Source organism: Rhineura floridana, chromosome 4 (assembly GCF_030035675.1).
Source record: "Rhineura floridana isolate rRhiFlo1 chromosome 4, rRhiFlo1.hap2, whole genome shotgun sequence".
Lineage (NCBI taxonomy): Eukaryota > Metazoa > Chordata > Lepidosauria > Squamata > Rhineuridae > Rhineura > Rhineura floridana.
The window spans coordinates 39,759,434-39,786,823 of record NC_084483.1 but is presented as its reverse complement, the minus strand read 5'-3'; the positions used below and the strand labels follow the sequence as shown (position 1 = coordinate 39,786,823).

Sequence of the window (27,390 nt, the reverse complement as noted above, 5' to 3'; positions counted from 1 at the left end):
TCCACACTGGTTTGGGAAGAAGGGTGCTCAGCAAGACCTGCAGCTCTCTTGTGATAATTCGCTATGTAGCTTTAGACCAGGGGTGGTGAATCTCAGGCCCTAGCCTCTCTATCTGGCCCTTGGGACTCTTCCCAGGCCATATCCCTCACTGGCCTGGCTTCATACCTGGAGGGCTCTTGCCTGGCTAGAAAAGGTTCTGGAACTCTGATCATTTCTCTTGCTTGTCTGGTTGGAAGAAAGAGAGGTGTGTGGGTGTGAGTAGAAACTAGCATACTGTACAAAGGTAACATTTCACATTTGTTGCCTGCTCACTTTTGCTTCTGGACCTGTCCATCACTGGCATGAAGCCCTCAGATTGATAAAAAATTCCCCACACCCGTTTTAAGAACATAAGAAGAGTCTGCTGGATCAGGCCACAGGCCATCGAAGTCCAGCATCCTGTTCTCACAGGGGCCAACCAGAGTGGCTGTACACTATAGCCCGTATGACTGTTTTGCATTCCGCAACGTTAAATCGATGCCATTCTGATGCTTCCCATAAGCTCATTTCAAAACACAAACGTATAGCCCTGAACTCAGAAATGCTTGCTTAACAACCCTCTAAGTTTTCATGGTGATACACAAAACAGAGAGAATCAAGAGTTGAATGTGTAAAACAAGACAAAAAAATCCAGACCCCTGTTGGACTTTTTTCTGTCAGTAGTGTCCTAATTTGTTAAAATTAATTAGAAATCAGCCATGTTCCCAGAATACCTATAATCCTACTACTGACCTTGCCCCATACTCTGAGTTTCATCTTCTGCAGTTTAAAAGTTAAAAAAATGCCTTGCTGATTTTTAATTAATTTAAGAAATTTAACATTGGAGTCTATTACAGCATTGGGCATGCTCAGTAAGAACTAACTGTCAGTGTTCTAAAAGCCAGACTCACAGCTGTTTGGCTTGGTTAATCAGGTGGCCACACCCACGCCAAACATTTATTTAACTTTAGACAGGTCTGGCTTCCCCCAAAGAATCCTGGGAAGTGTAGTTTGTGAAGGGTGCTGAGAGTTGTTATGAGATTCCTATTCCCCTGGCACACCTTCAGTGGCCAGAGTGGTTTAACAGTCAGCCCCTCTTCTGGGGATTGTAGCTTAAGGAAAGGTGGGCATGGCCAATTAAAAACATAGAGCACACCTAGAAATTTGCTAGAATATATTTCACCTCCCACTGTTTTATCTTGTGCAAACTGAGACACTCCTCATGTCCACTGGAGACTATTCTGCAGAACAGTCAGTGCCATTATTCTACAATTATTTTTCAAGCTTTTTTAGTGTTGCAAAATGTTGCTGTACCTCACACATTCACAGAAACAAAAGAAAATTATTTTCTATAGAAAACTTCACTAATATTGCAAAGTAAATCAAACATATTTAAAGTGACTATCTGAAATATATCAACTGTCTTAATATTGTTCCTTCTTCCCTGCTAAAACAAGACCAGCACAGCACATGTCTTGTTTCTGTTATTTGGGCTGATTTGCAGGTGTTGCCACCACTCACCATATGCTCAGAGGCACATGTTACCACATTCTTCCAAGCTACACAGCAAGTGGATTGGACTGTGAAAGACCAACCCAAATTGGGTTTGCATTTTGACAAATTCATAGGGCAATACAATATCTCAGAGAGGAGGTCGGGTCTGCTCCCCTGGTGCATTCACCATAGCTGCCCAATTTCCCTGCTTTTTAGAGTTTGATAGACAATACATTCTTAAACCGCAAGGTTTTTTGCCTATTAGTGAATCCTTTTTGAGGCAAGGCAACCAGAACTATACACAGTATTCCAAATGCAGTTGCACCATAGATTTTACAATAGCATTATGATATCAGTAGTTTTATTTTCAATACCTTTCCTAATGATCCCTACCATGGAATTTGCCTTTTTCACAGCTGTGAATATATCTGCCCTCCTCTTTATTCTACCTACTTTTGATTTCCTGATCTGGCAATATATTTGTCTGAATTTGCTTAAAATGTGGGAGATGTGTTGGAGAAGGCCAGAAGGTAAAATGTAAAAAGAGGTTTCTCAGTTTAAAATGTTTGAGAAACACTGCTTTAAATGAGCAGTTCAAGTAAGTATAAGAGCTTCCTCACATGCTATAAAAGTTGCTACATGTTAGACAATCATTTTACCCCTCCATCCTATAAAAAATGAGAATTTTCCTACTAGAGCTCAATTAGTTGGAAATGCTATAGATTTGTTGTGCGCTATCTTCGTCTGTGTGGACAGAAAGTTTGGAGTGCAAATTTTAATAAAGATAGTATATGCAGATTGCTGAAGATAGTAAGATTTCCCTTAATCTGCACCATTCTCTTCTACATTTCATGTATCAGCAAAATGTTTTTATGGTTATTGTCTTAACTGGTCTCTTTTTTTGACAGCAGGAGGAAAAATGATCCAGTCATGATTAGATCTACACTCTGGACTACACATATTTACACTTAAACAAAAAGTGACTGAGTAAAAAATATAACCACAACTCAGACCAAGTTAGAATGACTAAACCTGGCACCTAGTTACCTGTGAGCCATAAAGGGGGTCACATCTGAAACCTAGACCCTTAAATTCACAGAGCAACTGTCTTCCACCTATTACAAAACACTGTTGCTCAATGTATTTTCACTGGACTTCATGCTTGGAGGCATGGGAAAAGCACAACAACAGTAAATATAATTTGGGGAAAGATATTAGGTTAGATCCAGAGATGCACTAGTGGGAGAAATGCTAGTAGTGACACTGTTCCATGAACTGCAGTGCAAGACTAGAAGACGCTGCGTGGCATTGTGCGAGATGGCTTGCAAGAGACTGTACAACACCTTGAGCAAACAGAAGCACGCCTCTGGAGCTCACTTTTCTCACCCAAGGATATTGTGCTGAGCCAGAAATAGCCTTCAGCACATGGACTAGGCCTTCGACTCATGGAAGAGCACCTCTGGATCCAACCCCTTCGTGTTTTCCACAGAAGTAGGAAAATGCCCATTTTCATGTGGGGATTCCTCTACCACAATCTGAGCTGAGTGAGGAGGAAAGAAATTGATAATGGCAAAATTCATCTGCAAGACGTTTCCTGAAAGAGTATCCTTCTCCTCAGAAATTTTAAACCTTAAAAAAAAAAGCAACCACTCTTGTATCCCAAGGATGGAAATATGATTATATGTAATTCTTATTCTTCATTCATCATTTTAAAAAAAGTATCCTGTCAAGTGTTTTATTTCTTCGACACGTAATCAGTGAACAACGTTAAGGCAAAAGATGCAGCAGGGTTCTCGTTGCCAGCATCCTTCTCCCCATTTTCACTACCAAATCCTGTATTAGGTTATGTACTGGCTTATAATGGCATCATGCAAATGAGCTGAATGCAACTGAAAAGAATCACACATATCTCTAATTATTATTGTTATTAATTATAGTTATTGTTGCTTTTTTTCAAAAAATGAACTCAAAGTGACTTACAAAAATTAAATACAGATATAAAGATTCATAAAAAGCAAAATCCAACTCATCTCCATTTAACTAAAAATATACCGAGAATTAAGCCCCAAATGCCTGGGTGAATAAAAATGTTTTTTACCTGGTACCTGAAAATAGATAGTAATGGCACCAGGCATGCCTCCCTGGGGAGAGCATTCCACAAATGGGGAGCCACCACTGAGGCCCATTTTCATGTCATCTCCCTCTGCACCTCCCTCGGAGCAGGGTCCAGGTCGTGTTCATGTGGGGAGAGGTGGTCCTTGAGGTACTGGGATCCGGAGCCATATTTATTAAATTTATATCCCTCCCTTCTTCCGAGAAGAAGCCCAGGGTGGCAAACGAAACACTAAAAGCACTTTAAAACATCTTAAAAAAAAAAGACTGAAAAACATATTACAACAAAACAACTTAAAAACAACTTTAAAAGCAATTCCAGCATAGATGCTGGGATAAGGTCTCTATTTAAAAGGCTTGTTGAAAGAGGAAGGTCTTCAACAGGTGCCAAAAAGATAACAGAGATGGCGCCTGTCTAATATTTAAGGAAAGGGAATTCCAAAGTGTCAGTATGACAACACTAAAGGTCCACTTCCTATGTTGTGTAGAACAGATCTCCTGATAAGATGGTACCATATATAAGGTTTATGGGTCAAAATCACCACTTTGAAATTGCTCCAGAAACTAATCAATAGCCAATGCAGCCATGCCAGAATTGGTGTTATGTGCTACAACCATCTTGCCCAGGTCAGCAATCTGTCTGCTGAATTCTACACCAACTGCAAACTGTCTTCAAAGGCAGCCCCAAGTATAACACATTGCTGTAATCTAACCTAGAGGGTACCAGAGTGAAGACAAAAGAAGTTAGACTACACCTGTCCAGAAAGAAATGTAGCTGGGCCACTAGCTGAAGCTGATGGAAGGCATTTTGTGCCACTGAAGCCACCTGGGCCTCAAGTGATAGTAGTGGATCCAGAAGTACCTACAAGCTATGCACATGCTCCTTCAGAGGGAGTGTAACCCCATCCAGAGCAGGCCACACCCTACCAACCTAGGAAACCACCTACTAACAGCACCTCAGTGTTATCTGGATTAAGTTTCAGTTTGTTGGCTCTCATCCAGTCTATTATCAAGGCCAGACATCAAACTAGGCCATCCACTGCCACATTTGCAAATGCAACGGAGAGACAAAACTGCACTCTCATCAGCATATTGCTAACACACTCCAAAACTCCACATGAACCCACTCACAGGGGATAGAATGGAATACTTTATGACTTGCAATTCCTTTAAGGGATTCCACCTCCAATATTCCTCTGTCCGAGAGCACAAGCCTAGTTAGTCAGTGCAACTTGGATGTCAAGTCACCATCTGCCATAACGTGTTCAAAGAATCAGGTGTCATAAAGTGTTCTAAGAAGGTTACCTGACCTAGGTAGAGACCAGCTATGCTAAATTAAGCAGTAACAATAGAGGCTCATGACACTTCTTAGGGATTAATGACCATCTGAGGAGCTGATGGCTTCCAGCACTGCTAAAGGCCATTAACCCTATCAACTCATTAGCACTCAGAGAAAATGCCCTGCACCTCAGTTATCAATGCCCATAGACATAAAGCGAAAGGCAGGGGGAGGAAGCAAGTAGAAGCCAGTTAATGGTGTTTTGAGTCAGCAGTAGAATTAATGCCCAAATACAATCAGGTTGCCTCACCATGCCAATATTTCCGTTCCACAAAAGCTTAAATGATACAGAACATTTTAAAAACACTTGACAGTACACAACTATCTGCTGCTACACAAAAAATACATTTATTAATCAGCTGCAGGGGAAGAACTACATAGAACCAAAGATGGGCACCCCAATACCAACGTCTCCCCTGTTATGTATAATAGCATTCATCCCATGATATCCCACGAAAGCATTACCCTGCTAGACAATGATGTGGAGCGAAGGGGGAGGAGATTAAAGAAACGCATTACGGAATAAGATTACTTCACAGAATGGCAACTACAACTTGCTATAGGGCATTGTGGGAGAAGCTAACACTGGGGTTCCAGTTGAGGCCCTGGCATCATACCTCCAGCAACATTTTCTGCTTATAGGGGGGGAAATATACTAATACCGCCTTTTTCAACCTTTAGGTCCCAAGATGTAGCTGGACTACATTTCCCATAATTCCTGACTATTGACTATACTGGCTAGGGATGATGGGAATTGTAGTCCAGCAACATCTGAGGACCCAAAGGTTGGGAAAGGCTGTGCTATAGTACATTTCTATCCCACCTTTCCTCCAAGGAACTCAAAGTGGTGTGCATTGTTTCCCCCGTTTATTTCATCCTCACAACAACCCTGTAAAATAGGTTAGGCTGAAAGACAGTGACTGGCCCAAGGTCACCCAGTGAGCTCCACGGCTAAGTAGGGATTCAAATCCTGGTCTCCCAGGTCATAGTCCAACACATTAACTATTACTATGCCTAACAGTGAGCAGAACAGCCTGATTCTGCCCCCCACCAAAAATACATTCTATATTTATATATGTATGATTTATACATGTATGATTTTGCCTGTAGTTTTCCTCCTCAAATTTTGCCTGTAGTTTTCCTTCTCAAATAATAACTACAGATTTTAGCATAACATAGTAAAGAAACTTAAAAAAACCAGTTTAAGGATTAAAATTAAGGATTAACCAAAAGGGAGATGATAGTCAAGAAATCAGAAGAAGGCTAGGAGTGGGGAGGGCAGCTATGAGAGAACTAGAAAAGGTCCTCAAATGTAAAGATGTATCACTGAACATTAAAGTCAGGATCATTCAGACCATGGTATTCCCATTCTCTATGTATGGATGTGAAAGTTGGACAGTGAAAAAAGTGGGTAAAAGAAAAATCCACTCATTTGAAATGTGGTGTTGGAGGAGAGCTTTGCGCATACCATAGACTGCAAAAAAGACAAATCATTGGGTGTTAGAACAAATTAAACCAGAACTATCATTAGAAGATAAAATGAGGAAACTGAGGTTATCATACTTTGGACACATCATGAGAAGACATGATTCACTAGAAAAGACAATAATGCTGGGAAAAACAGAAGGGAGTAGAAAAAGAGGAAGGCCAAAGAAGAGATGGATTGATTCCATAAAGGAAGCCACAGACCTGAACTTACAAGATCTGAACAGGGTGGTTCATGACAGATGCTATTGGAGGTCGCTGATTCATAGGGTCGCTATAAGTCGTAACTGACTTGAAGGCACATAACAACAACAAAAGGATTAAAATGACTCCCTTTGCTTTCATTGTATGACCTTGTTTCAGGTAAGAAAATAACAGAAGTGCAAAAAAGGTTGAAGCAATACCAGAGACAATCTAGTGTTGAACAAGGTGTTCAGTGTGTCATACAATAACTAATACTTTTTACAAAAACCTTCAGCAGACTGAGGTAATGAAAGTGTGTTGTGGGTATTAGACTCTATGGGTGATATCCAGTGTCAGTTATCCTCAGAACAGAGCCATTGACAAGTCTACCCAAGGATGTATAACACTAGATACCACTCTATGGCAGAATGGATCTCAAAGCCACACTATAAACAATTTCAAAATGGAAAGTCGTTTTTCTGAATAGCTTCTTTGAAATATAAAACTGTATTTGACAAAGGCATGAAAGGGTGTTCACCAATACAGTAAGATTTTTAACATTACTCAAAATGTCACATTACCCTAAGCTACATAAATGTATGTAACTTTATTCAATCTGCACAAGTACAACACACATTATCTGTCTATCCTTCCCCCCCCCCTTTTTTTTTTTTACTTGGTGCAAAGGAAATATCGCTGTTCTCTGTTAGTGGGTTCTTTTGCAAAACTACAACACACTAGAATTCCACATCAGAAGCAGGATACCAGCCAGCTATGATAAATGGCTCAGGAAGAAAAAGTAGAGAAAAGCTGTTACGTTTGGGGGAAGGCGCTTTCCCACGTGGGAGACATCACGCAATGGGGTGACACTGACCCACAGCTGTGGGTCATCAGTGCATTGCCTCTGTATGGTTACTGTATGAAGCATAGTCAAAAGAATTCATTGGGATACCCCGTTTTACTGTCTGGAAAACCATACTTCTCAGATCCGACACCGTGGAGACAGTACCAACTACTTCTGGAAGCTTCCTCCCAGTCCTGGAAACGTACCAGAACCAAACAGGACTTTGCCCGTAAGGGCAATCCTGTGCTTGGACAGTACATGGCTTCTTGAACATGTTGCCAATACCAGTGCCACCAAATCAAAGCGGACAGATGTGAAAAGGAGAGACTTTAAGAACTTTAAAAAACACACTGGCTACAGACCCATCATCCAAAGAAGAAAACTACTCAGGTTTGCAGACAGCAACAGAGACCAATCGACGTCATCTGGCACAATGAACTGATAGGAGACTAGGGTCACATTCACACACATTCATTTATTTAACTTTACACAGTCATGGCTTCCCTCCAAAGAATCCTGAGAAGTGTAGTTTGTGAAGGCTTCTAAGAGTTGTTAGGAGACCCCTGTTCCCTCACAGAGCTACAATTGCCAGAGTGGTTTAATAGTCAGTCCCTCTTCTCACAGAACTCTTGAGAACTGTGGCTCTATGAGGGGAATAGGGGTCTCCTAACAACTCTTGATTCTGAATATGCTTGGTTGAGATTTTGAGGGTGAAATAATTTCATCATCAGTTAACCACCTTGCTCCTCCTAACTTTACTTAGACTTACCCTTCCCTTGATCCATCCTCATATCCCAGTGTGGACAATGTGGAGTTACCACCTTTTAAGCTCTATTAGAAGTCTTTTTACAGTGTGATTCTATACAAGCCTACTCAAAAGTGAGCAACACTGAGTTCAAGTAGGAGACTGTGGTCCCTTTGAGAGTTCTCCCTGGAGTTTCCCATTCTCATGGATATAAGGACAGATTACTAAATCTAAGTAACCATATATATTCCTCTGCTCCAGAGACCCTTCTTTAGCTAATTATTTGCCATTAGCATGAATAGGATTTCACTCCTCCCACCTCCCAGCTCAATTGGTAACACAGAATTTTACAACCAAATACAGTTTGCGATCACCCCTGATTTTTTTGAAATGACACTACATTTAAAAATTCAATTTGGCAAGGAAAAATCATTATCCCACTGAAGTCTTTAGAAACATTTCCGATTCTATTTTCATACAGCTTTTATACAAATTTACCTGATTATCATATTTAAGAGACTGCGTTCCAACCAGAAACCGTATTGCATCTGTTTCTGCGGTCTGGGGTGTTAAAGCTCGTGCCTAAGGGGTGGGGGAAAGGGGAGAATGATAAAAATACAATCATATCCAACACATTTTATTATCTTGGAACATACAGGACATCAGTTACCAAGAACAGTGTTTTTGACATTTAGTCCATCTGTATTTTGACTTTTTTTTTTAAGAAAGCAAGTTCTTTGTTACATGGATTTATATTCTCCTTACACCCCAAAAGCATGTTTGGTACAGAAGTGCGACAGGCCCATAAGTAAAACTGCCCTGCTTCTAGCGTTAGATACATTTCCAAATTTAATTTTAGAGAACTATCTCATCCATGGAAAATATGCATAAAATGCAGGAGCTACTGCACAAACATTCAGAGTAGAATTTTTTTCAGAAAAAACAACAGGGGAGACCTCCAGACCACACCATATTACGCATTTTAAACTTATTTCCAGGACAAGAAAAGATCCTCACATATAGCACAGTGGCTTTTGAACGTGTTCTCTAATCTTTTCTTATGAGTTCCAGCAAAACATTAGGGATTGGATCCAAACTAAGTTAGCCATACAAGGGTTCCATTGAAATCAAAACACAAAGTTAGTTATGACTAACACAAGGTCTACTGATTTCAATGGAACCTAAGCACAATTAATTTAGTCTGGTCAAACCCAAGATTTCCAGAATCCATAGTCTACAGGACTGTCACAGGACTGAAAGCACACAAAACAATTTTAATTCAAGACACTTGTATGTTTTTACTTCAAAAATCGTTTGACCCTCATAGCAACTAATACAAAAAAGGTAGGCACTTTCATTATATGTATGCATAAAACTAACAAAGATAATTTCTAGGTCCTTCCATGTTTATTCATTAAATCAACCTACCCCTTTAAATCAAAGATCCCTTTAAACCACTTTAGACATGTGGACATTCTGGATATCTAGATCTGGGGTGGGAAACAGATAGCATTCTAGATGCTGATGGACACCCAACTCCCATCAGTCCCTCCGGCCAGCATGGCCAAGGTCAGGGATGATGAGAGTCCAGCAACATCTGGAGAGACACTGGTTTCCCATGCCTACCTTAAACCATAAACTCTACTAACTTTCCACAGCAGTAAAACTCAAGCAGTATAAAACCGTAACACAACTCATAAGATGACCATCATGCTTGGGGAAATAAAAAGCTCTTTGTCTGGAAGCAAAACGTTAATTACTTGGGAGACAGGCAAGCCTTTCTGAGGATGGCACTACATAATTTGGGTGCCACCACTGAGAAGGCACTCACCCTGGTAGCCACCCACTGTGTCTCAGATGGCAGGGGCAGTCACAGAAGGCCCTCTATTGAAGATTTTAAAGTACGGGAAAGTATAGTTTATGAAGACAGGCAGGCCTTCAAATATTCTGTTTAAACTGGGCTCAGTGGAGTGCAGCCTATTCTATCTAGATGGAGTCACACTCCCTCTAAAAGAATAAGGTCTACAATTTAGGAGTCTTCCAAGATCCACAGCTATCATCTCAGGCATGGGTGACCACAGTGGTGTAGAACATGTTCCATCAGCTTAGGCTGGTGGCCCAACTACTTCTGTGTCTGGATACAGACAACCTGCAGTAATCTTTACTCTGTAACCTCAAGACTGGATTATTGTAATGTAAGATTGGATTACATGGGCCACCTTTGAAGACTGTTCAGAAACTGCAGCTATCTCTCATAATACTAGGACTCGTGGACATTCAAAGAAGCTGAATGTGGGAAGATTCAGGACAGACAAAAGGAAGTACTTCTTTACTCAGCGCATAGTTAAACTATGGAATTTGCTCCCACAAGATGCAGTAATGGCCACCAGCTTGGATGGCTTTAAAAGACAATTAGAAAAATTCATGGAGGAAAGGGCTATCAATGGCTACTAGCCATGATGGCTGTGCTCTGCCACCCTAGTCAGAGGCAGCATGCTTCTGAAAACCAGTTGCCGGAAGCCTCAGGAGGGGAAAGTGTTCTTGCACTCGGGTCCTGCTTGCGGGCTTCCCTCAGGCAGCTGGTTGGCCACTGTGAGAACAGGCTGCTGGCCTAGATGGGCCACTGGCCTGATCCAGCAGGCTCTTCTTATCTTCTTAATGAGGTTGCCTAGTTACTGACAGGCTTGAGGCAAACTGATCATATAACACTGATTTTGGCACAGCTATACTGGCTGTCTGTACATGAACGAGCTCAATTCAAAGTGCTGGGTTTAACCTATAAAGCTCTCTATGGCTCAGGACCCCAGTATATTTCAGAACTCCTCTCCCCATATAAACCTACTCAGACCCTTAGATCTTCATTTCAGGCCCTCCTCTGGGTGCCCTGTCTGAGGGCGGTTTGCAGGATGGCAAGAATCATGGCTTTTTCAGTTGGGGCTATCTGCGGAATGCTCTCTCCAGACTGGTCTGCCTGGCACCATCATTAGCAACTTTTCTGGGCCAGATAAAACCACCTCTCTTCTCCAAAGGGTTTGACAGATTATGATCATTTTGCTGCCAAAGTTTTTTCTCTTCCTGCTATTTAACTGGGTCTGTCCTATGGATTTTGCATGGATGTTACTACATTGTTCTTTTTTGTGATTTCATGTTATGCTCCATGTTTTTTAAATTTTGTAAGTGGCTTAGAGACTCTTTAATACCACAAGCAACTAATATATTGAATAAATAAATAAATAAATAAACCATGACGATCAAAATTGGTACTTTGAACTTGGTCAAGAAAGAGACTGGGAGCCAAAGCAACTGATACGGCTCACAGCGCACAATCTCAATGGTCTCATTTGCATGCATTGCTAAGCCATGCCACTGTAAAGACAAGCCTTGGGCCTCGCAATCCCCTCTCCCCAACATGGCCATCAGGTGGAGGCTGGAAACGTTCACTTCCATTTTTAACTAAACGCAGCTCAGCAGCGTGTCTTGAATGCTGACAAACTGTGGTTTTAGCTTAAAATTTGATTATGTTGATCTATATGTATTGTTTTTATTATTGTTGTTCGTCGCCTACAGTGTCCCTAACCCGGACAGATAGGCGGCTGAAAAATAAAATGTATTATTATTATTATAGTTAGTTTTAACTACGGTTTACTAAAACATGCCAAGCTTAGCATTGTGTCTGAACTGAGTTTAACCTAAAAGAGAAAAGGAAACTTCTCATCTCTTCCTCACTGATGCACCAGAGGAGAGGGGAGCGGCTCCGATTGCACATGCTTGCCCTCATAATGTTAAATCAAGGTTTAGTGTCATGTGAAAACAATCTCATGTGTGAACACAGTCAGTTTGCTATCTAGCAACTACATTGTAAGCTAACTGCAGTTTCCGAACAGTCTTCAAAAGCCCCATGCAGAATGCACCACAGTCATTAACTTACAGTAGAGTAACTTGCAAGGTATGAAGGTCTGGATGGGGAATTGAGAAGGCGAACACAGACCTCCCCTCCATTGTCTCAGTTTTCTAGCATGCTTCCTGCTCAGATATCCATGGGGAAGAGAAAAGAACAGGGCTTTATTGAGCTTTATCTAGTTCCTCCACGTGTAGGTGCTACACATGGAGTGTGAAGGAGCATGCACTAAACCAGAGGTGGGGAATCTCTAGCCTGTGGGGCTGATTAGGCCTGGCACAGGTCCCAATCTGGCCCGCAAGGCTATTTTTCCCAAGCTATGTCCACCTGCCTCATTCCCACAATCATATGAGACATCAGTTGTGTGGCAGAAAGAGATGTAGCTGCCAATGCAAAAGTGGGAGCCTTAAAGTGCACTCCAGATTGCACACTGCCAAGGAGGGCTTGCTGCCACCAATGATCAGCCAACTGGTGTTGAGAGCAAGTCCGCTGGATCAGCTGTGCGACTGAGTCACCACCTATCAGCTAATAGGCAGTAACTTCAACCCTCACATGGCTTAGATTTACTTTTGCAGGGTGGCAAACCATACTACAAAGGACAAATTGGTCACCTGACACCATCCAGTTCTTCAACCCTGCACAAAATAATTTGAAATCAATCATTTTTATAACAGTTTTGTGCACATTTAATTGCATGTGAACAAATCTTCTTGACTTTTGTCCTGGAACCCTGTAGATCTCAATCAGAATTGCCAACTGATCAGAAAAAGGCCAAACCTACTTCTATATCTTTAACAGAAGCTTGAGATGCAGAAATCAGCAAGTGATGCTTCTCACAGCACAGAGATATGCATTACCACCTGCTAGCCAACTGCTATTAAGATGGAAAGAGAGCATGGATGTGTAAATATGCTGGCAACCATAAGCCCAATTCTAAAATCAGATGACCATCCTCTTCACTTGTCATGTTTAGAAAGAAGAATTGTTTAGGTGTGCTGCTTCCCTCCAATGATTTTCTGTATTTTGGGTGTAAGTTGTTATCTGGTATGCTATTTGATTTATTGTTTAATTATGAGTTGATGTTTTTTTTTTTTTTTTTCAATAATTTTTATTCAGATTTTCATAAAACATACAAGACAAAATCATAAAACATTCAAAGACAAAAAACAAAATCAAAAATAGTTAAACAAAAAGAAAAAAAGAAAAAAAAAACAAAAATAAAAAATAAAGAGTAAAATATTGACTTCCCATTTGTCAAAGATCAAATCAGTTATAAGTCTATAATATATAACAATCCTGTCTCTTAAGTCATATTATAAAATCACTTTCCTCCAGTAGTTATCTTACTTAATCATCAAATCTCATAAACATTACTTTATTCTTTCCACAAAAAGTCAAAGAGAGGTTTCAATTCTTTAAGAAATATATCTATCAATTTTTTTTTCCAGATAAGCATATCGATTAATCCATCTCATTACTAATTATGATAATCTTGTTGTCATAACCATAGTCAAAATAAACATTTCAATTAATCCATCACATCAGAATCTGTTAGGTTCAGTAATTTCAGTAGCCATTGTTCTATTATCCCTATTAGTTCCATTTTCCATCTTCCATCTTCAGTAGTCTTGTTAAGTCCAGTAATTTCAGTATCCAATCTTCCATTATCAGTATTCCATAATAATCTTGCTGTCAAAGCCATAGTCATATAGTAAGAGTCTGATGGGAATTACCTCTATCCCAAATATTTTCTTGCCATCCATTCTGAATAGGTTGCTGAAATACTGCTGTAAAATCATATCTCTGTTCTTTTTTTCAAAATACACTGGGTCATCTCTTGAAAGTTTTTCCATTGTCACATGGCTGCAGTTAATTCCATAGATTTTCTCTATATTGGGCTCCATCACATCATTCCAGTCCAGAAGATTATCCATGCCATTGATAACTTTATCTCTAGAATCTTCATTAATTTCTTCAGAGATAACATTGAGTTCCAAACAATAGATTTTATTTCTAAAGTCCATAGACTCCAAATCTTGTTCCTGTTCCACGTTTGTTCCAATCTCCGGGATCTCCTCTCTCCTGTTCCAGTCTCCAGGGTCTCCTCTCTCACAGGGACCCCTGTTCCAGTCTCCTGTGTCTCCAAACAATAAATTTTGTTTCTAAAGTCCATAGACTCCAAATCTTTTTCCTGTTCCACGTTTGTTCCAATCTCCGGGGTCTCCTCTCTCACAGGGACCCCTTCCAGGGTCACCTCTCTCACAGGGACCCCTATATCTTTAATCTCCTGCTTCATTTTACTCAATTCAATTTTCAGCTCCTTACAACCCTGTCGCAGGTTTTGTTTCGTTATCTCAATCTCATCCATTATTTTCTGAAACATAGTTATTTCCAGCTTCTCAGCCACTTTCTTAATTGCCATTTTAAAAGAAAAATATAGGAAAACCACTTCTTATTTCAGCAACAATTGGGTTAATACTCCAAACTTGGTGACATCACAGTATAAACAGAGCAGACAGCCTTATCTCTCCATGCTAAAGTAAACAAAATGCAGTTCCCAGGATCGAAACAATTAATGGCGGTCGTCAGAAAACAGATTCGTCAAAATAAAATAGACCAAAAAGAGAGTAGTCTCAGACAATATAATATTCTTCAAAATAAAAATCTGGAATAGAAATCCCTCTTCTGTGTATATCTTTAGAATGCAAATCCAGGACAGCTTTTTGCAACAAAAACAGAGATAAGCTATTAATTAGTGAGTAGCAGAGAGAAGTTATGGCTCCCCAGTGAGATGTCAAAAACCGATCAGTCTGGCAAATCTCTTTTAAACAGCAACAATTTAAGTCAAGTAAAAGAAAAATATAGAAAGAAGGGTGCTTGCCTGTTAGTGCGTTCTCTCTTAGAAGATAAGATGAACGTTCGCTTTTCCAGATAGAGCTTGTTGTTAAAAATCCGTCCCACCTTCGTCGGCTGGACCTCGTCCCATAAATTAATGAGATCTGGTCGTCCCAACAAAAATAGGCTTTGAGGTTAATCTCTTCGTTTCTCCCTACCCGGGAGAAGTTTAATCAGTCAAAAAAAGAAAAAATCTGACTGATATATCTGAATAAGCTTCTTTTGAGGCAGGAGCCCGTCTCAAGAGCAGGCACAGGCTAAGTCACCCTTCCCGGAAGTCCAGTTTCTGTCGAGTTGATGTTTTTAAATGTTTTGCTAGCTGTTGCAGGGGCCTCTTTGTAGCACTAAAGATTTGTGATATATGTTGTTATAAAAAAAATTAATTGGAGTAGAACCCCACATTAAGCCAGTGTGGTGCAGCAGCTAAGGAAAGTTCCCAGTTAAAACCTAGAATGTGCTATACAATCACTAAGCTTCTTTTGGCAAGCCACAACTGTGTCAGAATCAGTGTTCCATCTGTAATATGAGAACAATAAAATTTATCAACCTGGCAGGGCAGGGGAGGTTGTACAACAAACTGTATTTTGGGGATTTAATCCTCAGATATCCTTCCCTACAGCTCTTTGCGGATGCAAAGATTAGCCAAGGGTACCAATGTCTTGATAGCTTCGCTGCCCTCAGAAGTTGGAGTGGCAATTCAGGAAGGGCATTATTTGTGGCATCCCCTAAGCTGTGGAATCCCTTCCCCACAGAGGCACATCTGGCACCTTTATTATGTAGTTTTTGTTGTGTGTTGAAGATGCACCTCCTTACCTGGCCATTGGCACCTGAGACATATATTTCAGGAGCCACTCTATTCTCTTCATTGTAATCTGTTTTAACTATTTTGATATTGTATTTTAAAATTGTTATAGCTCACCCTGGGATCTCATGGTGAAGGGCGGCTAATAATAATACCATATTTGTAATCTGAAGACTCTACACATGTGCTTACTATCGTAAGCATGAAAAGAACTTTCTGAAAAGTAACATACGTGAACAAAAGAATGTTAACACCATTGCCGCCTCTCCCCTGCAGTCTTGATACTATGCTCAAAATAAAATAAATAAAATAAGTTTTATCAATTTAAATCACAGTGAAAGGCAAAGGTATGAAATCAAATTCAACATTGGTGCATAGAAATTCAAGTGGGAGTCTGAAACACACATGGTCAGCCTTCCCCAACCTGGTGCTATCCCAACATTTTGGATTACAATTCCCATAAGCCCCAGCCAGTATGGCCAATAGTCAGAGATAATGGGAACTGTAGTCCAAAACATCGGGGGGGGGCACCAGGTTAGGGAAGGCTGCACAAGATCAGCATGTCCCATTATTGTTACCTAACACCAATTGTGTTCCTTTATTTTTATATTGGGTCATCAGTTGTCACTGGGTTTCACCTCCACCCTGCCACCAAAGGGGTGGGTTTCAAGAAACCCATTCAAAGCCTGCTGAAACTTCAAGCATGTTATTTATGAAGTGTGTTTAATGGTTCCAGCATATACACGAAACCACATATTTTCTCAATATCTGTACTCTGACGTTTTATTTACTGTCTCTATGAGCCGCCTTCAGCATAATCATGGAAAAGAAGCATAGTAATACCTTCATCTCTCTTAAAAAAACTCAACCAAAAACCTCCTCTCCTATTACCTGGAACTCCAGTCCATAAATCACGGGAGCATCATCCTCCATGGCTGCACCAACTGTTGCTCTCTATACTCAACGATTCGGCGCAACCGCTCCTACACGCACCGTCACCACGATAGGGAGCCCTGCCGAGATTCGTGCGCTTCTCCTTCCCATTCAAATATGTGTATGAGAAAGCGAAACAAACAACAAATCTCTCAGGTCCCACTTCGGCTTCCGTCTTTTCTCCACTTCCGGAACAAAAAAAATGAGATGCGCATGAGAGGTTACATTTACGCAAAGGAGGAGGAGGCGGCGACAACGACAACGACGACGACGACGACGTCGGGGCGATGGGAAAGTGAACCTATTTGCGCAGGCGCACTAGACTGTTCTTCCTTTTCATTCTACCCTTCCTCTTTTCCATTTTCACTGCAGCGTCTTGGAGGTATCGCCCTTGCTTGCTGTCAGTGGAAGTAGGTGAGGTGAGAGGCATGGGAGGGTGGAGAGAATGTCCTTTACCTTGGCTTTCTTTCCTGTCTTTGGAGGCTTGGATTGTACATGCTTGTCCTCTTTAGATAGTAGAGGGAACCGCCTGTCTTCCAATAGCACCCCGAAAAAAACACCCGCATCCCTGTTGCGGTGGCTCTTAAAAGCCTAGGTGGCTTTCCACTTCAGTCTGCAAGCGGAGGCGGGAGTGGTCTTACAGAAATTAATACTGTTATTTACACTCTTCCTCTCTCTCTAAATGAAAGCCCTGCATATAGAAAGCTAGCGTGTCAGGGAAAAGTCTAATCTAGAATCCTCCCTGGTATCTTCTCTATGTACAAAGATAGTGTGTTCTTTTCAAAGCAGCATCCAAATCATGTAAAACTCATAAACGCACATAAATGTAATCTGAAGTGGTACATAGAGAAACAGGTGTACTGTTTCATCTGCTCTTTGTGGGAACTAGGCCTAAGCAAACCTGTGGGAGGTTTTGGTATTTCTTGTGTCTACTAGTTGGTCCAAAGTGAAATACTCTGAATAGTATTGTGATATTTCTACATGGATGATGCAGAGTGATCTGGAGCCCTCAGTTCACTTGGTTTCCTAACTGTAATTAGTGAAAAATTATTGGAAAAATAATTATTGCTCCTGTTTTACAGATGGGACACAGAGGTGGATCTTGGGTGACCCAAGGAAATTGAGACTTGCCAAAGCAGAGATTAAAGGTATGTCTACATTTTCATGTGCTCTTACAGTGAAAATAGTGTAAAGACAAACTAATCTGTGTCTCTTGTTTTATGTCAGTCTGCCAGTATAATGCTGTGTTTCCTGCTCTCACCTTATGGAAATTGTTACCACATTGATGAGGAGGAACTAATCTTTACATAACTTATTTAAACAAATGTCTTGTTTAAGATGCTCATCAGAGTCTTTGTCCTTTTATTTATTTATTTTTTAAACTGAATTTCAACTTTTTCCCACAGAGGTCTTGCTGATTTTTTTGGGGGGGGGGGTGGCTGAGAGAAACAGATGTTAGTGCTGACATAAAAACCACATTTCCCAGATTGGGGCTAGCCAGCTCCCACCCTGCCCCCCCATTTGTATTTTATCTGCCTTGCATCCATTATCTAGTCTGCTGAAACCTAAGCCCACTGAGCAGCTTCAAAGTTACTTATATGTTGTTGTTTTTACAACATCTGTTAAATACTGCAAACTGGTAATGGTGTAACTTGAACCCATAACTTCATTATTTGGCTATTAGGTAGTTGTTGCTAAGCTATAAAATGTGGATTATAAGTGGAGACTGTGATCAATTCTGTGGGGGAGAAAAGATGCTTCCCAAGTCTTGAGCCCTCTTTGTTTTTTCCATCTATCCTGCAGGCAGATCCCTCTGTGAACCAATTCCATAGAGGCAACTTTCAAAGGCAACCAGCAGAAAGATCTCTGCATTTTGTCCATGTGAAGCCAGATCTGTGAGGGATCAGCAAGTGCTACTATCAGGTTGCATGCACATTCAGCCAGGGAACTCCTTGAGTTCAGTGATGTTGCTCTATTGGCACGCGTGCCTCCACATTCAAGGAGAAAATAGACTCTAGGAACAAGGATGATAGCAGGCCCAAGAAATAATCACTGGCTGATTTCTTGTTTGAGGCCATCTAGAGATGGACCATAACCTAGTGGCAGAGCACACGTTTTATATGCAAAAGGTCCCATGTTTAATCCCTGTGGTCTAAAGGCTAATTTTCAATAAATTTAAATGGATCTCGGATAGGAAAAATATGTCTGAATCCTTGGAGAGTTGCTTCTAATTTTAGCATAGGGCTCAATGGGCCAATAGTTTGACTTGATATAAAGTAGCTTTATACCTTCTTAGTATTCAAGGAAACAAAGTGATCATAGAGATTTCACTTGAGTGAGCAGCAGTCCACCCACACACCCTTGCCAGACTTCTGTAACTCCTCCCTGGTGATCCTGCTTCTTGGCACAATGTTAGTAGCCTTAGCTGCCCAGCAGCAGCCCCATGTATGAAGCTAAACACATGTAGTAATAGCTATGAGAAAACTGGGAATGCGAGGGTAAGGAGATACTGGGGTGATTTAGTTGGGTTGTCTGGGGAGGGCTGCCCCCTGGCAAGCTACTTCTTGGCAAACTACTCACAACTATGCCAACTGTATCTGCTGCACTTTCCTTTTTAGACCAAAAAGGGGTAAAACTAAGATGCTTGTGTGTTTGGCTCAGTGCTATGCTGTGTTAAGCACAGTAGCCCTGAACCTGCTATGTGCACATTTAGTGTTTTAGTTTTCACTTCTGGCATCTGAGAATGAATAGACTTTTCAGTTAGAAGAAGGGGTAGAACCATTGTTCGGTGTCTATGCTGATGGATAGAAGTTGATGGAAAAGCAGAAGCAGCATTAATAGGAAGGAAATAAGTAGATGACTGGGCCCAAATCATTTTTATTATGCTAAAATGACTATAAAATTAACTGCACGCTTTGGATGCTGTATAAATATTAACAAATTTCTTTTCTTTATGGGTCTATTTGCTTGTTTTCATTTCTTAATTCTATAGTAGAGTAGGATTTTTCTCCATTCATAGGATAGATCATGTTGAAACTGGAGAACAGCTAATTTTCTTCTGTGAAATAGACATCTGCGTGATATTGGGAAATGTTTTCTATATATCACAAATTGTTCTCTCTTTTATCTATGGTTTAGCTATAGTTTAGTATATATCTCCAGCATGGATAACAGTAATTAGATTCCATCTTAAGCAAGGTGTGCAAATCCACTTCAGAAACATATTTAAACCCCAGTTAAGAGCAGAGAGGGGGAAAAGGAGAGGTGGTATGTGTTCCTGAGACTGTTTCCCTATTTGTGCATCATGGTTTGCAAGGGGGCAATGCTAAGGTCTCCAGTAGATGTATTTAATTATGTTCATCACCTTCATACTGTAGAATGACCTTCTTCTGTTTTTAGCAAGATACTGTTAGCAAGGTGTTGTGCATTTGAAGTACTGGGCATAGATTTATAGAAACAGATTTATAGCTTTACGCATACAAGTCTTCTGAGTATCAGAATTCGTCAGTAGCAATTGCATTTACTTGTATTTCTATCCAGAGTGACTATGGAAAACGAAGGTGATGTTGAGGGTGCCAAGATAAGCAATGCAAATGCAGTGGAAGGCAAGTGCCCTATCCAGCAGCCACCTCATGAAGAACTTATCTTTCATGAGGAAACAATTGATCTTGGTGGAGATGAGTTTGAGTCTGAAGAAAATGAGACCGTCTCAGAAGATTCTAGTAACTTTATAGATAAACTTAATGAGCACATGATGGAGAGTGTTATGATATCAGATTCTCCAAATAATAGCGAAGATGATGCTGGTGATCTTGGTTGTCTGCAGGAAATTGTAAAGCAACTTGAAGCAAAAGACATCCATGTAGTAGAAGATGGGATGGAGAAAGAAGCAATTACTAATGAGATTAAAACTGAACTTGAAGGTGTTACTAAAGTTGTTCCTGATAGTGGAATTGATGACCAATCCCCTTTAAAAGAAGAGTTGATTCAGGAACCAGCAAAAGATGAACTGAAAGTGGAAAGTGGCGAACTGCTTAATGCTGCATCAAATGGAATTGATGAATGCAAATTTGAGGAGAAGATACCCTCACCATTAGCCAGCAAATTGTCTGTCAACTCTGAGCCTATTCCTGTATGTACTATTTTCAGCCAGGGAAGTCACATGAATGGCCAGCAGCAGTTCCTGCATGATGGTTTTGAGCTACAAATGGTGAAATCACCTAGCTTAGGTGGTATAAGCGAGACTCCAGTAAAAATGCATCCGCAGGTGGTTCAACCTAGTCCAAGCCTAAGCAAGTTTTTTGGTGAAGCAATTAATACTAATACTCTGGCTTCTGATTTTTTTGATTCATTTACCACATCCTCTTTTATTTCTGTAAGTAACCCCAATGCAAGCTCATCCGTACCAGAGCAAATGTCTTCTCTTGTAACAGCTGGGGAGTTCCACGATTCTGCCGATCATAAGTACTGTGTTAACAATGAAAGAGCTGAGGCTGGGAGATCTGCCTCTTCTCCAGAAATTTCACAGTCTCCAAAGCCGTTTTCCCAGATCCAAGCAGTTTTTCAAGGTGGCGATGATCCTTTTATATCTGTGCTGAATATGAGTGAGATGGACAGAAGAAATGATGCTTGGCTTCCTAGTGATGGAACTAGGAATGTGCTGATTTCAGTGGCTACACAGCAGTATAGTAATGTTTTCATAGACAAAGAGAATCTCACAATGCCTGGGTTAAAATTTGACAACATTCAGGTAAGAGTCTTCTGTTGCTTCTTACTACTTGCAATACTGTGGCTCTTAAGCTAGGCCAGCTAAACAGGCCTAGGTCTGGTCAGTTATTGTTAACAATGACAGTTCTTTAATTCGCATAAATTTACAGTTGCCTCCTATTTCTAGCGATTTCAAAGTGTCCTTGATGAAACAGTCCTTTACATAGTTTGAGGTCTGTATTCACCTCTACTGGGGTGTGCATCCAGGCCAGTTTTTGGTTGCTTTTCACTTCAGTTCTTATGCAGTTGCACCCAATCATAACTCAGTTAAAATAATAAAAGAGGAAGGGGGAGTGAGATCAGTCTCAAGATGGCAGCCAGATTGAGTTTCTGCTGAAAGAAGTTTAATGAATGAGTGAATCATACAGTAGCATACATTCAGAACAGAAAAACATTGTGATCTGGTAGAGGGAAGAAACAACCATGGGAGATCTCTGTTCAGATCATTAATAGAAACGTTGGCACCTCTTTAATATGGAACAGCTTTTGTATTAAAAAAAATGAGAGTGGAGCACTTAATAATGACAAAACATGGGACATAGTAAGGGCCTAGAATCATACAATCGTAGAGTTGGAAGGGGCTTATAAGGCCGTTGAGTCCAACCCCCATAAGGCCTTACCATTTCTTGCACAGATTTCAATAGCAGATCATATGAAAAATGAGCAGTCTAGAAATACCTTAAGGCAACAGTTCATATAGTCTGTTGCTTCATCTGGCGCTCTTATTTGGATACTGGAACTTGTTTAACAAGATTCTGCTCCCTCATGAATTCATTTATGTTTTATTTGCAACACTTATATATTGCTATTCAGCTAAAAGAAAAAAAGGTTCTCAAAGCAGTTTACAATAAAGAATTAAAATCGATGTGAAAACAAGAAAGCATTGTAAAGCCGGTCCATATAAAACAGAAAAAACAAGAGTCAATTTGTTTCACTCACCTTTGAAAAATACTATGAGAGGAAGACAGAGGGACTCCCAGTCAAGGGCACCAGAGTTCTAGAGCTACATCTGAAAAGGCCCTACTCTTGGTTGATACTCCTTCCTGTCAAGCACACAGCAGGCCATCCTCAGTAGATCTCAGTTCTCAAAGAAAATGCTCCCTGATCTAATTGGGACCTGGGCCATTTCACGGTCAAAACCAACACCTTGAATGACTAACTAACTAATTAACTAACTAATGCAGATTCTTAGATGCAATATGATCATACTGTCTTATGCTCATCTTAATTAGGCAGCAGTATTCTTTGCCAGCTATGGTTTCCAAATCATCTTCAAGGGCAACCCCATGTGTGTTACAATAGTCTTAAATGGAAGTAAGCAAGGCTTGAATGAACCTGGTCAGATCTCGAACCTTCAGCAGTGAGCACAGCTGGTAAACTCATTGAACTTGGGGTTGGTGGTGGGTAGGAAGCATTCTGAGGTACCAGGAGTACCCCCACCTTGCGAACCTGTCCTTCAGGTAGGGAGTGTGACCTGATCTAGGGCAGACAGTTCCTCACCCACCTGATCATCATATCTGTCTTGTCTATATTTAGGTTGTTCACCCTCAGTCAGTTTATCACTGATTCCAGACAGAAAGCCCTTGTTACACCTGAATGAGATATAAAGGAGAAATAGAACCCCATAACTCTGGATAACTTCCCCACCCAGCGATTTCATGTAGATGTTAAATAGCATGGGGCAGAACATATAAGCCTGTGGAATCTCACGACCAGAGCAAGTGCCTCCTATCATCTTTCAAAGCAAGAGTTGGAACCATTCAAAATGGTACCTCCGGTTCCCAATACATAGAGGCATTCCAGGAAGGCACTATGAGAGATGGCATCAAATGCCACTGAAAGGGCCAGGAGAATCAACAGTCATGCTTCTCCAGTCTTTCTCCCAGCATGTCTCATCAGTGGGGCAACCAAGGAAGTTTCTGTCCCCAGACCAGACTGAAATGGATCTAGGCAGTCATCTTCATCCAAGAACTCCTGGAGCTATTTGGCCACTACCCACCCCAGTTCTTTGCTCATGAAAGGCACATTAGGGACCTGCTGAAGTAACAGCGTCTAGGGATGGCTTCTAATTTTTTAAGCGTCTTCCTGCTGTGTTCCTTATGGGATGGAGAACATATCCTGCTCCAAAAGATGCATTGAACACCATTCTGTGAGTTCTGACTAGTTGTAAGTAGCCACTAAGGGTAAGGGTGATGCAGGCATGTAGCTGGCCAGACTTCTCCAGGTATTTCATCTACTTCCTTCAGTGAAATCAGACTAATCTGATTGAAGCTACAATAACCCACAGAAATAAGTGACTTTAGTACACATCTTAAAATGTGGCATACAGCTTCTTTTGAGAATAAGGAGGTGCTAAGTAGCCTTCTTTCCATACAACAGGAGTTTAGCTATCTTCACTATACTGATTTTAAATAATTTCCTTTCTGAACACAGAAAGCAGTACAGTGTTCTCAGACTCAAGGCCACTGTTGTGCAGGATAGTTCAAAACATAAGAGAAATATAAAAAACACCTTGTATATTGAAAACTCTCAAGTATGTAAGCACTGTGTCAGTGCAAGACGCGTGTGTGTGTGTGGTGTTTAAAAAATGGCTAATAGAAACTTTCAGTCAAAAACACTTTGTATTTTTCCCCAATTAGGGTGATGCAGTAAAAGACTTAATGCTTCGCTTCCTTGGTGAACAGGCTGCAGCGAAAAGACAAGTTCTAAATGCCAACTCTGTAGAACAGTCTTTTGTGGGTTTGAAGCAACTGATAGTAAGTAATGTTTCTTGGTGCATAATGGATGCAAGGCTTCTCCTCTAGAATAGCCAAGAGTGGAAGTTCTTATTTCTCAATCCAGTGGAGGTTCTTGCTGGCAAAAGAGAGGGAGGCAATTTTCACCTTCCCCCTAGAGCCACCAGCATCGCCTCCCATGATTTTCCAAAGTGTCCTCCTAAGAGGAGTTGGAGAAAATTGTTCCTCTCCCCTTTTCCTCAACCATGAGCATCTTGTGAGTGGTGTTCTGCTCATGGGAACTCTGGAACCAACCCAGTGTCTTTCATTTTCAGCTCTGCCAACATAGAGCTGACAGAATTCCAAAACTCAGCAGCTACATCCTAACTATCTTTACGTGGCCCGGAGCCCTATTTCAGTACTTTTGTTCAGGCCCTCTCTGATAGCATCAGTAGTTTTTCTCTTACATTTCTGTTTTGGTGCTGTTGCTCCTTCCTCCAGCTTGATGCACAGTACCCAATGTCCTTAGAATATACTTCTGCCACTACATGCTTCTAAACCAGGGCTGCCTGAGTTCCAGCCTGTGACTGAGGAGTATGCAAGGCAAAACTGTTGCACCTCCTTAGTGTGCTAGTGGCTTCCCCATCTACATTCAAGAGTTGACTGAGAGGCAAAGGCTTTGCTACCTGTACATCAGCCTCTACCATTCGGTTGTCATTTTCCACAAGCATACAACAATAGAAAATGGAGAGCATGTGATGCCAAAAATGTATGTGGGGCAATGGGTTCAGTAGGAAGATTATTTGTCTGTCTAGCTTAGTGTCAACTCTGACTAGCAGTACTTTCCAGGGTCTCCGGCTGAGGTCTTTCACATCACCTACTACTTTATCCTTTTAAGTATAGGTCAAAGGTGAACCTGAAACTATCTGTTCCTCGGAAATTCAGTTTTCTACCTTAATCTCAGAGGAGGAAAGACCAGAGCTTGGAAAAGTTACTTTTTTAAACTGCAACTCCCATCAGCCCCAGACAGCATGGCCATTGGATTGGGCTGATGGGAGTTGTAGTTCAAAAAAGTAACTTTTCCAAGCTCTGGGAAAGACTACTAACTTTTTGTACTCACAACGCTTGCTTAGCATCTGGGTGCCAGTGATTTAGGAATAACATTGCCTTTGTCTCAAGAAACTATCGTGGATGTGTTGCACTTCAAGCCTATATAATGAATCATTTGTTTATGTTAGTGTGTAGAGTGTTTAGTTGTATTTGAAATTAATAATCCATCTGTGCAATCCTTCTGTCTTAAAAGAGCAAACATTTTTAAAACCCTTTTTAAGGGAAGTTAGGCACCATTTTAATCTCTTCCTTAAATGAATGACTCTTCCAGCATTTTTGTAATTAAAGTAAGACAGTAGGAGTAGGCAACTGATACTTTTCAGTACAGAAAACATGTAGGAAATAGACAAGATTTTTAATTGCAATATTTCAATAGCATATTAATGAGCCTTATGCTAGTAATAACTTCCAACAAACTTTAGTCTAAGAAGGGGTTACTGACTGAGTTTTTCTAAGTAATGTCAAAGTGTTCTACCAGAGTAATTTACAATCGAGAAGAATGTCATAGCAAATGGAGGAGGACGTTTTAATCATTTTAATGGTGTTGCATGTAGAGTTAATGACTCCCTTTTGAGACTCTGTTTTGAAAAAATCATATACATTCTGTTAGTTGTACTTCTGATTTAATGCTGAATTTTCATATGTTGCCAAATATAATAAGCTGTGGGTCTTGCACTTATTTATTTTTTGTAGCCAAGAAGTTTTACTTCAAAATTTTAAAAAAGTCTTCCCAGTTTAAATTGTATTTAAAAAAGAAAAGATATGCCCACTGATTAAGGAGTTATGACTAGTTATTCTTCAGTTTTTTAGGGGGGGGGGAAACTGAGATGGATTATGCCCATGACCTTCATACTGTGCTCTGGGGTAACCTGGTGTTACACAGGAATACTATTTGGGGTTCCCAAGGTAGATCACTCATAGCTAGGGTTGCCAGGTTCAGAGCCTGAGACTGATCCTGTATCTTTAGGAGAAGAGAAGGTCAGCCAAGTGCAGGTGTTCTGGCAACGCTGTAATGGGAAGAACCACACGGTGGAATTCTCCCTTCCCCCTGCACAACTTTTAAAGATACAGAAGATGTCTTGGAGGCCAGGCCAACAAGCTTTCATAAAAACCCAGTATCCCTATCAGTATGACTCTGCAGCTGCAGAAGATTGAGGTGTGTTCTAGGACTAGGATGGGATGATTTTGTCTTGTGTGGTCTGCCTTTTTCCTCACTAGAATTCCTATGGACCATTGAATGTTTTCAATTTACATTATGGCATAGCTGTTCTGTTGAGTAATCCTAACTATGCACTCTTCAAAAATTGCTTTGCAGGATCAGACCAAGGTTCAATGAGTCCAACATTTTGTCAGGCCCAGGATGTGACTCAGGAACCAGACCAACGGCTGTAGTTAATTCGTGTTTTATTAGGGTAATGTCCAAACAAAGACTGCGTTTTCTCATGAAGCAATACAGGGATACAGGTCCTGCGGCATTGGGAGAAAGTTGACAGAGCAAGGGACTTCTTCCCGCCTGTTCTTTAAGAAGGGGCCAAACGGGCGCGCAATCTTTTGCTCCTCCTTAACTGCCCCTCAGGTACTGCCCGCCTTCCCCCCCTTCTCTCCTGTCTTTTCAGCTGTCTGCGTGTGCGCGGTGAGGGGGGAAGCATCACCCCCTCCTCTTCTGAAGTTTCCGATTCCAGGATGGGGGATAGGGGAGGGGCTGATGGTAAACTGCCTCCCCGCTTTTCGGCTGTGAGCAGCCCTCCCTCTTTCCCCTCTTGCTCTGAGCCTGAAAGAGAGGGAGGCGTGAGAATGTCCAGGGAGGGCTCAGGCTCCCCGTTGCTAAGCGACCTTATCACTGGCAGTTCCTCTGTTTCGTCTTCGCTCCAAAGGGGGGAAGTTCCTCCCCCTTTCCTCTGCCATCCATCCGAATACTCTTCTCCCAACTCTCCGGGATCCAGCTCCCCGGGATTGGGACCCCAGCTCTGCCTTCCGACACATTTTGTTCAAGAATTTCAGCAACCAGAAACTGCTAGGTAGTCTACCAGAAATTGACTAGTGGATTACCA

General features: G+C 41.0%; 2 protein-coding genes across 8 annotated transcripts in view; one reads left to right on the top strand and one right to left on the bottom strand.

The window, feature by feature from the left end:
* EIPR1 (EARP complex and GARP complex interacting protein 1) overlaps positions 1 to 17,020 on the bottom strand; it is an 87,756-nt gene extending 70,736 nt beyond the window's left edge. Inside the window, exons 1-2 of the mRNA XM_061622862.1 lie at positions 16,707 to 17,020; positions 8,719 to 8,802 (exon numbers count right to left, since the gene is read on the bottom strand). Coding sequence (XP_061478846.1) covers positions 8,719 to 8,802; positions 16,707 to 16,748 — 126 coding nt within the window. The 5' untranslated portion in view covers positions 16,749 to 17,020. The remainder of the gene's footprint in view (positions 1 to 8,718; positions 8,803 to 16,706) is intronic.
* The window catches only part of TRAPPC12 (trafficking protein particle complex subunit 12), a 69,722-nt gene continuing 59,277 nt past the window's right edge, over positions 16,946 to 27,390 (top strand). Inside the window, exons 1-5 of one of the 7 annotated variants that reach the window (XM_061622857.1) lie at positions 16,946 to 17,158; positions 17,831 to 17,896; positions 18,552 to 18,671; positions 20,289 to 21,498; positions 24,155 to 24,271. In XM_061622857.1, the coding sequence (XP_061478841.1) occupies positions 20,296 to 21,498; positions 24,155 to 24,271 (1,320 nt within the window). In that variant the 5' untranslated portion in view covers positions 16,946 to 17,158; positions 17,831 to 17,896; positions 18,552 to 18,671; positions 20,289 to 20,295. Of the gene's footprint in view, positions 17,168 to 17,830; positions 17,897 to 18,551; positions 18,672 to 20,288; positions 21,499 to 24,154; positions 24,272 to 27,390 lie in introns of all 7 variants that reach the window. The other 6 variants (XM_061622858.1, XM_061622855.1, XM_061622856.1 and 3 more) reach the window with 6 other exon arrangements.